This window comes from Tachyglossus aculeatus, chromosome 19 (genome assembly GCF_015852505.1).
Source record: "Tachyglossus aculeatus isolate mTacAcu1 chromosome 19, mTacAcu1.pri, whole genome shotgun sequence".
NCBI lineage: Eukaryota > Metazoa > Chordata > Mammalia > Monotremata > Tachyglossidae > Tachyglossus > Tachyglossus aculeatus.
The window spans coordinates 26,601,686-26,614,810 of record NC_052084.1 but is presented as its reverse complement, the minus strand read 5'-3'; the positions used below and the strand labels follow the sequence as shown (position 1 = coordinate 26,614,810).

Sequence of the window (13,125 nt, the reverse complement as noted above, 5' to 3'; positions counted from 1 at the left end):
GACTTGACTGCTTATTTAAGGTCGGGGAACTGAAAACATCTTTCGCATTATAAATGGAAATAACCTATGTGTGAACTGAGTCTGCCTGATATAATTACGCTTTCCATACCTGCAAAGAACCTGTCGATTTATTTCAAGATCAAATGTACTCTATATGCGGTTTCATGATTATTTGTACAAATCGTGGCATAAAAATAAGTCACGTAAATTTAAACATTCATATCTTTCAAGGAAATAATTAAATAGACGTTGCTGGATTGGAAAATCCTTGAGGGGAGGAATTCTGTCTGCTAATTTTACTGGAATTTCCCAAGTGCTTCACTTAGTACTGCATGCCTGCAATAAATACTATTGATTGACTGATTGATTACTGTCACCTGACAAAAAATGAGAGCGTGAACCATAAAATAAAATGAAAAATGGGTCCAAAACTGTCAAATCCTTTCATGTGGCCCTAGTTTACACTTTTATTTATCTTCTCTTCAGGCTTTTTGAATTAGGTCTTTCCAACAGGACAACGTAAACACGATGGCCACTTCCAACATCCTGGGCAGGGAATGTGTCTGCTAATTCTGTGGTATTGGACTCTCCCAAGTGCTTAGTACATGGCTCTGCATATAGTAAGTGCTCAATAAATACCAACGATTGATGGATCGAGCCTCTGAATATGAAAAATATTATGCTTATAGAATTCATTCATTCTTTCATTCACTCAATCGTATTTACTGAGTGCTTACCGTGTGCAGAGCACCGTTCTAAGCGCTTGGGAGAGTACAACACAAACTGAAAATGCATCCTGAAAACTGGAAAATATGTTGTGCCAAATTTTAAAAAGTTTCACATTTGCCATTAAAATGCAAGAAGAGATTTAAAAATCCATTAGTTAGGGAAAAACAAATCAATGGTATTTATAGGAAGCAGCGTGGCTCAGTGGAAAGAGCACAGGCTTTGGAGTCAGAGGTCACGGGTTCAAATCCCGGCTCCGTCAATTGTCAGCCGTGTGACTTTGGGCAAGTCACTTAACTTCTCTGGGTCTCAGTTACCTCATCTGTAAAATGGGGATTAAGACTGTGAGCCCCCCATGGGACAACCTGATCACCTTGTAACCTCCTCAGCACTTAGAACAGTGCTTTGCACATAGTAAGAGCTTAATAAATGCCATTATTATTATTATTATTATTATTGAGGGCTTACCTTGTGCAGAACACGGTACTAAGCACTTGGGAGACTATAGCATAACAGAGTTGGTAGAAACGTTCCCTGCCCACAGCAAGTTTCATTCATCATTCAAATTTATTTATTGAGCACTTACTGTTTGCAAAACACTGTACTAAGTGCTTGGGAATGTACAATACAACAGTAAAAGGACACATTCTCTTCCCACAGTGAACTTACAGTCTAGAGGGGGAGACAGACAGTATACTTAAATAAATTACAGATAGGTACACAAGTGCTGTGCAGCTGGAAATGTGGGGTGAATAAAGAGAGCAAGTCAGGGAGATACAGAAGGGAGTGGGAGAAGAGGAAAGGAGGTCAGGGAAGGACTCCCGGAGGAGACATTTCTTCAATAAGGACTTGAACGGGAAGAGAGTCAGATTTGAAGAGGGAGGGTGGTCCAGGCCAGAGCTAGGACATGGGCGAGGGTTTGGCGGTGAGACAGATGAGACGGTTATAGTGAGAAGGTTAGCAATAAAGGAGCCAAGTGTGCGGGCTGGGTTGTAGAATGAGAAAAGGGAGGTGAGGTAGGAGGGGAAAGGCGATCGACTGCTTTAAATCCAATGGTGAGGAGTTTTTGTTTGATGTGAAGGTGGATGGACAACCACTGGAGTTTCCTGAGGAGTGGGAAAACATGGCCTGAACGTTTTTGAAGGAAAAGGATCCGGGAAGCAGAGGGAAGTATGGACTGGGGTGGAAGGAGACGGGAAGCTGGGAGGTCAGCAAAGAGGCTGATACAGTAATCAAGGTGGGAGAAGAAAAGTCACTGGATTACCGTGGTAGCAGTTGGGATGGAGAGTTTACCATCTAGAGGACCAAAAATGTTTGCTGGCTTGTTTCGGAAATACAGTTCATTCATTCATTCAGTCGTATTTATTGAGCGCTTACTGTGTGTGCAGCACTGTACTAAGCGCTTGGGAAGTCCAAGTTGGAAACACATAGAGACGGTCCCTACCCAACAACGAGCTTACGGTATAGAGGGGGAGACAGACATTAATACAAATAGATAAAACAATCAATTATAGATAGATACAGATGTGCTGTGGGGAGTCATTCATTCAGTCGTATTTATTGAGTGCTTACTGTGTGCGGAGCACTGTACTAAGCGCTTGGGACGTACAAGTTGGAAACACATAGAGTGTGATCCCAATCGCTAATATTCCTTCTTGACAAATTACGTAGGGCACAAAGCTGGTGGATGAATTCAGGGTGAGAAGTAGTAATGAACCGGCTCCCTTTTTAATATACAAGGCTGGTGGATAAATTCATGGGGAGACAGAGTAATGAACTAAGTTACTTTTTAATATTTTAATCTTTAATATTACATGGTCAGCTATCTTATTTTCTTCTGGTGATACAGTAAAAATTCTTGGCACAGAAGTGAGTGTTCCAAAAGGCAATAATGATAATAATAACGATTGCTAGAAAAATCCGCCCATTCTTACAAATGCTTATTTTTCTGGATGCTTCCATTTCACCATGGAACTGCTTCGCTCTGTGACTGTTTACTTTCATTATTGGCAAACAGACTCCGTTTGCTGTGACTGCTTCATAACAACTCCCAGGTCATTGAAGGACAGAGAGGATACCAGCTTTCCACCTAGAATGGAATGGTGAAGCAGTGTGGCCTAGTAATAATAATAATAATAATAATAATGGTATTTGTTAAGCACTTACTACATGCCAAGCACTGTTCTAAGCGCTGGGGTAGATACAAGGTCATTAGGTTGTCCCACGTGGGGCTCCCAATCTCGCTCCCCATTTTACAGATGAGGTAACTGAGGTACAAAGAAATTATGTGAGTTGCCCAAAGTCACACAGCTGACAAGTGGCAGAACTGGGATTAGAACCCAGGACATTTGACTCCCAAGCCCGTGCTCTTTCCACTAGGCCATGCTGCTTCTCCACTGCTGCTCTTAGTGGAAACTGTATGGGCCTGGGAATCAGAGGACTCATCCCAGCTGTGTCACTTTGGGAAAGGGGATAATAATGACTATGGTACTTGCTAAACGCTTACTATGTGCAAGGCACTATACTAAGCACCGGGGTGAATACAAGTAAATCGGGCTGGACACGGTCCCTGTCCCACATGGGGCTCCCGGTCTTAATCCCCATTTTACGGATGAGATAACTGAGGCACAGAGAAGGGAAGTAATTTGTCCAAGGTCACACAACAGACGAGTGGCGGACCTGGGATTAGAACCCAGGACCTTCCGACTCTCAGGCCCATGCTCTATCCAAGCCAAACCGCTTCACTTGAGATGAAAGAATGATCAGGGAAACTACAGGGGATTTGCTAAATAGTAACTGTGATATATGTTAAGCGCTTACGGAGAGCCAGGCACTGTACTAAGCGCTTGGGTGTAGACAAGATACCCAGGTTGGACTCTGGCCATGTCCCACCCAGGGCTCACGGTCTCCATCCCCGCTTTAAAGATGAGCTCACTGAGGCCCAGAGAAGCGAAGTGACTTGCCCAGGGTCACGCAACAGACAAGTGGCGGACCCAGGATTCGAACCCACGTCCTCCTCACTCCCAAGCTCCATCCACTACGCCAATACTTAATAATAATAATAATGATGGCATTTATTAAGCGCTTACTATGCGCAAAGCACTGTTCTAACCGCTGGGGAGGTTACAAGGTGATCAGGTTGTCCCACTGGGGGCTCACGGTTTTAATCCCCATTTCCCAGATGAGTCTTTTAGACTGTGAGCCCACCTTTTAGACTGTGAGCCCACTGTTGGGTAGGGACTGTATATGTTGCCAACTTGTACTTCCCAAGCGCTTAGTACAGTGCTCTGCACACAGTAAGCGCTCAATAAATACGATTGATGATGATGATGAGGTAACTGAGGCCCAGAGAAGTTGAGTGACTTGCCCAAAGTCACACAGCTGACAATTAGCGGAGCCAGGATTTGACCCCATGACCCCTGACCCCAAAGCCCGGGCTGTTTCCACTGAGCCATGCTGCTTCTCGAGCGTACCTGCCAGGCTCCCCCATGGTACACGGACGTTCGGCAAAAGTGACTTCAATCAATCATTCGTATCAATCAATCAATTCAGAACTTCCCACACTTACCACTCCCCCAGCAGGTGCCGGAACAAATCTTGCTCGAAAGAACTTCCTGTCGCAGCTGGAGAACTTGGGCTTCTAGAGCTGCAACTCGGGCTCTCCACAGGCTGTCGGGCCCCTCCATCAGCTCCGCCAAGAGCCGCACGTGCTCCCTGCACGACCGCCCGCGCGGCTTGGAGCGGATGACGGCGATCGCCAAAGCCAGCTTGCACATTTTCAAGTACCATCTTTGAGCCTCCATTCTGTCGCCCCCTGACCACCAGGAAAAAAGAGCAAACCAGAGGAAATCAATGAATCCATCAATCGTATTTATTGAGCCCTTACTGTGTGCAGAGCACCGTACTGAGCGCTTGAGAAGTACAAGTTGGCAACATATAGAGACAACAGTGGGCTCACAGTCTTGTTTAAGTTCAGTGCCTGGCACGTAGTAAGGTCTTAACAAATATCATAATTATCATTATTAGTAATAGTATTATTAGTCACGAAAAGCCTCTAACACCATCCGGGAGAATAATGAATTATAACCAGGATAATAACGGTACTGGTTGAACGCTTGCCTTACGCCAAGCATCTTTCTGAGCGGTGGGAGAGATCCAAGTTAATCAGGTCGGACACGGTCCCTGTCCCACAAAGGGCTCAGAGTCTTTTTACAGATGACAGAACTGAGGCCTAGAGAAGTGAAGTCACTTGCCCAAGGTCCCACAGCAGACACGCCAGAAGGTCGTGGGTTCTAATCCCAGCTCTGCCACTTGTCAGCTGCGGGACCTTGGGCAAGTTGCTTCCCTTTTCCGGGCCTCAGTTACCTCATCTGGAAAATGGGGATTGAGACTGCGAGTCCCACATGGGACAGAGATTGGGTCCAACCGGAGTTGCTTGTATTCACCCCATCGTTTATTCATTCATTCAATCGTATTTATCGAGCGCTTACTGTGTGCAGAGCACTGTACTAAGCACTTGGGAAGTACAAGTTGGCAACATATAGAGACAGTCCCTACCCAACAATGGCCTCACAGTCTAGTTTAAGGCACGTAGCACGCTCTTAACAAATATCATAATTATCATTATTAGTAATAGTATTATTAGTCATGAAAGGCCTCTAACAGCATCCGGGACAGCGCTTAACAAATTCCATTTTTAAAAAAGGTGATCACTGAATTGATGTCATCTCTACAACACCTTAGACCTTTGAGGATGGTGTACTTTGAAGGACAGGTGACAGGAGTGCACCTGTCTAGACTGTGAGTTCGTTGTGGGTGGGGAATGTATCTGTTTGTTGTTGTAGGGTTCTCTCCCAAGCGCTCAGTACAGTGCTTTGCACAAGGGAAGAGCTCAATAAATACGACTGAATGAATGAATGACTTGTGCTTGGTGAATGTGTGAATCCACTTACACCCTTCAGGGATGTTTCTAGACTGTGAGCCCGTTGTTGGGTAGGGACCATCTCTTTATGTTGTACTTCCCAAGTGCTTAGTACAGTGCTCTGCACACAGTAAGAGCTCATTAAGTACGACTGAATGAATGAATGAATGTATAAACATCCTTCGTTTCGTTCCTGTCTGCATGTGTATGAAGAGAATGCTGAGGCACGCTCTATCGCGACAATTCATTTTTATGTTTGGCCCTGAAGAGTGTTTACTCCAAGAATATAAGCTCCTAGAGGGTAGGGATCATCGTGTCTACCCATCAATCGATCAATCAGTGGTATTTATTGGGTGTTTACTCTGTGCAGGGTGGGAAAGTACGATACAATGGAATAAGAAGAAACGGTCCCTGCCCATAGCGAGCTTACAGTCTAGCGGGAGAGACAGATGTTAATAGGACTAAAATATGAATATGAATACCAACTCTACTGCATTGTACCTAGCCCGGCTGACTGCCTCAACATTCATTCATTCATTCATTCAATCGTATTTATTGAGCGTTTACTGTGTGCAGAGCACTGTACTAAGCACTTGGGAAGTACAAGTTGGCAACATATAGCGTTCACTATCTCCAGGAAGTAGCGTAGCTCAGAGGAAAGGGCATCTGCTGTGTGACCTTGGGCAAGTCGCTTCACTTCTCTGTGCCTCAGTTCCCTCATCTGGAAAATGGGGATGAAGACTGTGGAGTGCCATGTGGGACAACCTCATTACCCTGTATCTATCCCCAGTGCTTAGAACAGTGCTGGGCACATAGTAAGCACTTGTGGGACAACCTCATTACCTTGTATCTATCCCCAGCTCTTAGAACAGTGCTGGGCACGTAGTAAGCGCTAACAAATACCAACATTATTATTATTATTACCCACCCCAGCTCTTAATACTTAGTAAGCGCTTAACAAATACCACGATTATCATTATTCCGTCGGGATGGGCTTCATCTCAGACCTGTCCCGATGGAATGGTAATCGTGGTATTTGTCTGAGATGAAACTTTGGGCTCGGTTTCACCTAGCAAAAAGGTTCTAATTATCATTATAATTTCGGCTCAGTCGGTACTGTGGAGATGAACACAATTCCATCATCATTCAGAAATGTAAATCTCATCACTTTAATAAAGAGACATTAAAAGCCCCTAAGCAAAGCAAGCATGGGCGACTAGGGAATCTTATAAAGATAAAAAAGATGTTTTGCTGTGTATTCCAATCAGAAAGAGTGAAATATTTATTACAGCCTAATCATATTTTTAAATGATATGCATGTTCTCCCAACAAGCTGTTCTTCCTTTTGCGAATGAACACTCTCTCCCTCTCTCTCTCTTTCTTTCTCTCTCTCGGCTTCTGAAGTGTCAGAATGATGTTTGTTGATTCCAGGAGAATTTCAGTGACAGAATTCTCTCCCCAAAGTTTGCAAATCACTTTCTATCACCATCTTCATACATTATTTCTCTAGTGCAATAGAGCATGCAGAATGCCAGTCTAGGTGAAAGGAAAAATGCCAAATGACTGTGGTATTTGGTAAGCGTCAAGACTGTGCTTAAAATTGTAATAAGTACTTGGGAAGCTACGGGATGATCAGGTCGAACATGGTCCCATGTGGCTCCCAGCCTAGGGAACTGGGAATATCGGCCCCAATTCCTGTCCTCCAAGTTGAAGCCCCTTCAACTAAAGGGTTGGAACTAACACCGGCTTGGACCCAGTTCTGAACCTGGTGGATTTGTGCAACAAGATCACCGATCCGCCTGGACCACAGAATCTCATTAATCGTTATAATTCTGGTATTTAAGCGCTTATTATGCGCCTGGCACTGTACTAAGTGCTGGGGGTAGATACAAGCATATCGAGCTGGACACAGTCCCTGTCCCATGTGGGGCTCCCAATAGCACTTCCCATTTTACAGATGAGGTAACTGAGGCCCAGAGAAGGGAAGTGGCTTGCCCAAGGTCACAGAGCAGACAAACGGCGGAGCCGGGATTAGAGGGGTTCTCATTACACAGTCTCGTTAGATTATAAACTCCTTGTGGGCCGGGATCATGTCGACCAATTTTGTAGTACTGTACTCTCCCAAGAGCTTTGAATGAAGCTGATCATAAAGTAAGAGCTCAATAAATATTCACATTTTTCATTTCAGCGTGGGTCAGTGGAAAGAGCCCGGGCTTTGGAGTCACAGGTCATGGGTTCAAATCCCGGCTCCACCAATTGTCAGCTGTGTGACTTTGGGCAAGTCACTTAACTTCTCTGCCTCAGTTCCCTCATCTGTAAAAACGGGATTAAGACTGTGAGCCCCACGAGGGACAACCTGATCACCTTGTAACCTCCCCAGCGCTTAGAACAGTGCTTTGCACATACTAAGCGCTTAATAAATGCCATTATTATTATTATTATTATTACTGTGTGCCGAGCACTGTATTAAGCGCTTGGGAGAGTACAATACAGCCAAAAACAGACAGATTCCCTGCCCACAGCGAGTTTACAGTCTAGAAGTGGAAGAGACAGATATTAATGTAAATAAACACACTACAGATGTGGATATAAGTGCTGTGGGGCTGGGAGAGGGGAAGAACAAGGGGAGCAAGACTGACGCAGAAGGGAGTGGGAGAAGAGGAAAGGGGGATGGCTTAGTGAGGGAAGGCCTCCCGGAGGAGATGTGCCTTCAATAAGGCTCTGAGGGACAAGGAGAGGAAATGTCTGTCAGGATTAGCGGACACGTTCCCTGCCCATAAGGAGCTTACGGTCTTCAGGGGGAGACAGACATAAATATAAATAATTCATAATATAGACTGTAAAGATATGTACATAAAGCGCTATGGGGTTTCCAAGCAGGCGCCTCTTTATCTCCCCGCTCAGCGTAGCCGCTGGCGTGGATTGGAGAACGGGCAGCTTTCTGGGGGTGCTAGTGGGAATTGTAGCGGGCTGTCTAGAAAGAAAAATGAGGCTTTCGAATATAAATGACACATATTGATGTTATTCCCTACACACCTCTGCACACAGATGGATTTACTTGATGTTTACACATCTCCGGTGCATAATTTTGACTCCCTTGGATATTTTCCACAAACTCAGAGCAAATGCCTCCCCAGAACAATGGAAAAAGAACAAGTCGCCTAGCCAAAAAAGTATGAAAAACGAAAAACACATTAAAAATGCCATTTGTTACCGTGATAAAAAAAAAAGGTCCAAGCATCTTATTCTATAATCTCTATTCTCAGGGTAGGTTGTTATGGAGAAAGAGAGTTCCCCAGCAAATATGTACTTTTTCACCCACCACGGCTCAACCTTGGGAATCACGGGGCGGATTTCAAATTGCCAGAGTTGAAGCGGATATGAAAAATTCAAGAAATGGGATGAAAGACAGAAATATCAAAGGGGAGCCTGTTGGCATAACTGATAGGAAGAAATCTGTGAGCACAGGGAAATTGCCACCCTGTTTGCATCTGAAAAAAACTTTGTCATTCTACTCAGGAAGACACATCGCTTACATGTAGAGGATCGGAAACTCAACCGTGGAGCAGAAAGACACAATAACACTTAAAGAACACAGGTCCTGAGGCAAGAGTCATTTAGGGAGATCCATTTCATTTTGGGAAAATAGCATGAACCTAATTTTGCTGCTGGTTTTTTTATGGTATTTGTCAAGCGTTTACTACGTGCCGGGCACTGTACTAAGCGCTGGGGTAGATACAAGCTAATCAGGTTTGAGTCAGTCCCTGTCCCACATGGGGCTTGCAGTCTTCATCCCCATTTTACAGATGAGGGAACTGAGGCGCAGAGAATAACAATAAAAATAATAATAACTGTGGCGTCTGTTAAGCGCTTCCGATGTGCCAGGCACTGTACTAAGCGCTGGGGTGGATTCAAGGAAATTGGGAGGACATAGTCCCTGTCCCACGTGGGGCTCATTCTTACTCCTTACTTTACAGTTGAGGTAACTGAGGCCCAAAGAAGTCAAGTGACTTTTCCAAGGTCACACAGCAGACAAGCAGAGGGGCCGGGATTAGAAAGATACCACTGATGATGGAGGAAAGAAACAGTGCCAGAGATTTCTGAGCCTTGGGCAATTCATAAAATGAACTATAACTTCTGACACTGAGCTGTATTAAGACTGAGAATGATACAGAAGAAATATCTCTTCAAACAACTTCAGCTGCTCGATGAGTTGATTCACTTAAAAAAGCTTAACTGTTTGTCACTGTTAAAATCAGGTAAACTCATAAATGATTAAACTGCCCGGTTTCTTCAGTGGATTTGGAATATATGCTTCTCATGATCTTATACAGCTAGGATCTAGCAGGGAAGCTAGGGATGTGTGAATTATTCATTATTCAAAATTTTGTAGCAACAGTTTGAGAACAAAATATGCTCTCCGCATTTTAAAATCCACTTGTTTTCTTCAGTTTTTGGTGGCAACCTGTGGGTTGTAGAGATAACTATTTCAGGGGCCTCTTTTGGGGGTGAAAACATAGATCTTATTGGGGCTGGCTTGTGTTAAGCATTAGCTATGGCCCAAGGACTGTATTAGGTACTTGGATGGATATAATTTTTTTAATGGTATTTGTTAAGCGCTTACTTTAGGCTAGGCACTGCACTAAACCCTGGGACAGAGACAAGATAATCTGACTGACACTTTCCATGTCCCACATGCGGCTCCCAAGCGGTAATCCCCATTTTTACATATGAGGTAACTAAAGCCCAGAGAAATGAAGTGACTCGCCCAAGGTCATGTACCACTCAAGTGGCCGAGCAGGATTAGAACCCAAGCCCTTCTGACTCCCAGACCTGTGGTCTATCCACTAGGCCACACTGCATCCCTAACAAATGAAAGTTTACTTACAAAGCCTTTCTAAATTCTGTTCATTACAAGTCAATTAAATTGCAATTGCGGGATCTACAAGACTAGAACAAGTTAAAACCATCTTCAGGCATTCATTCATTCACTCGGATTTATTGAGCGCTTACTGTGTGCAGAGCACTGTACTAAGCACCTGGGAGAGTACAATATAACAAGTCCCTGCCCACAACGAACTAGATTTTCAGGATACGGTACCTGTCAGGGTCAATGGGGAACTATAAACAGAGGGTAAAAAAAGCCTTAAAAGAAGAAAAGTAAGATTTCATGGCTGCAACTGGCATTACCCAGAGGATAGAAAATGGGCCTCGGAGTCAGAAGAACCTGGATCTTAATCCCAATTCCACCATGTGACTCTGTGTGACCTTGGGCATGTCGGTTAACTTCTCTGTGCCTTGGTTAATTACCCCAGCGCTTAGTACAATGCCTGGCCCATTGTAAGCATTTAACAACCATTATAAAAAATGTTTTACTGTACTATGTCGTATTTTTCTATGTGTCTCTCCTCCCACAGCTAAATCAACAGCCTCTTCTGGGCAGGGAATGTGTCTACCAATTCTTTTGAATAGTAGAAGCAGCGTGGCTCAGTGGGAAAGAGCCCGGGCTCTGGAGTCGGAGATCATGGGTTCAAATTCCGGCTCTGCCAATTCTCCGCTGTGTGACTTTGGGCAAGTCACTTCACTTCTCTGGGCCTCAGTTACCTCATCTGTAAAACGGGGATGAAGACTGTGAGCCCCCCGTGGGACAACCTGATTAATAATAATAATAATGGCATTTATTAAGCGCTTACTATGTGTTCTAAGCGCTGGGGAGGTTACAAGGTGATCGGGTTGTCCCACGGGGGGGGCTCACAGTCTTAATCCCCATTTTAAAGATGAGGGAACTGAGGCACAGAGAAGTGAAGTGACTAGCCCAAAGTCACACAGCTGACAAGTGGCGGAGCTGGGATTTGAACCCATGACCTCGGATTCCAAAGCCTGGGCTCTTTTCCACTGAGCCATGCTGCTTCTCTACCTTGTATCTATCCCAGGGCATAGTAAGCGCTTAACAAATACCATTATTACTATTATTATTATTATTAAATATGACTGAATGAACAAATGAACACGGGGATTGACCATGATCCCTTCATTTCTGGAGAGTTGAGTATGCGCTGAGGTTCTGAACAATCACGGTGAATATTTTCTACTTAGCACTATGAACAGCAAGCCCGTTCTCCCCCCAGCCAGGAAAACTCTCTTCTGAAGTACTTTTGGTTCTCCTATCGATCCGAGTGAAACTAAAGCACGCCCTGAAGCATTCCAATACAGACTCGTTTGAAGAACAACAGCACTGGCATCAAAAGGATTGAATCCACAACAAAATGGATCATGGCACATCCGGTTGGAGTTGGAGGGCAATCTAATTCGAAGACGGTCTGCACATCCAAGAGAATCCTACGACTGGCGGATCAGGATATCAGAGAAACACAGGGAGACAGAGAGAAAAAAAGCTCTTCCTTCCCCTGAGGGGACAGTAAGCACTCAATAAATACGATTGATTGATTGAAAGCCTTAGAGAGCTCACCTCCTCCAGAAGGCCTTCCCAGACTGAGCCCTCTTTTTCCTCTCCTCCTCCCCATCCCCCCCACCCTACCGCCTTCCCCTCCCCACAGCACCTGTATATATGTTTGTACAGATTTAGTACTCTATTTATTTTACTTGTACATATTTACTATTCTATTTATTTTGTTAATGATGTGCATATAGCTTTATTTCTATTTATTGTGATGACTTGACACCTGTCCACGTGTTTTGTTTTGTTGTCTGTCTCCCCCTTCTAGGCTGTGAGCCCGTTGTCGGGTAGGGACCGTCTCTATATGTTGCCAACTTGTACTTCCCAAGCGCTTAGTACAGTGCTCTGCACACAGTAAGCGCTCAATAAATACGACAATGAATGAATGAATGAACCAAGAAGGAGAACAGTAATAATAATAATAATTGTGGTGTTTGTTAAGCGCTTATTATGTGCCAGGCACTGTACTAAGAGCTGGGGCAGCGTGGCTCAATGGAAAGAGCACGGGCTCTGGAGTCAGAGGTCATGGGTTCACATCCCGGTTCCGCCAATTGTCAGCTGTGTGACTTTGGGCAAGTCACTTAACTCCTCTGTGCCTCAGTCACCTCATCTGTAAAATGGGGATGAAGACTGTGAGCCCCCTGTGGGACAACCTGATCACCTTGTAACCTCCCCAGCGCTTAGAACAGTGCTTTGCACATAGTAAGCGCTTAATAAATGTCATCATTATATACGGATAAATCGGGTTGGACAAAGTTCCTGTCCCACGTGGGGCTCACAGTCTCCATCCCCATTTTACAGATGAGGGGACTGAGGCCCAGAGAAGTGAAGTGATTTGTCCATGGTCGCACAGCGGACAAGTGGCGGAGCCCGGATAAGAACCCAGGACTTACTGATGCCCAGGTCCACGCTACTCTCCATTACACCACGCTGCTTCTCTCTAGGGCTGCGGGCAGTACAAGTTCCTGGAAAGAATCAAGTTCCTGGAAAGGGAAGTCCAGAGGAGCAAAATTCATTTATT

General features: G+C 44.6%; 1 protein-coding gene across 1 annotated transcript in view; it reads right to left on the bottom strand.

Annotated features, from left to right (window-relative positions):
* Positions 1-4,534, bottom strand: part of MEI4 (meiotic double-stranded break formation protein 4) — a 74,975-nt gene extending 70,441 nt beyond the window's left edge. Inside the window, exon 1 of the mRNA XM_038761302.1 lies at positions 4,295-4,534. Within this exon, the coding sequence (XP_038617230.1) occupies positions 4,295-4,529 (235 nt within the window). The 5' untranslated portion in view covers positions 4,530-4,534. The remainder of the gene's footprint in view (positions 1-4,294) is intronic.
* Between the last annotated feature and the right edge of the window lie 8,591 nt (positions 4,535-13,125).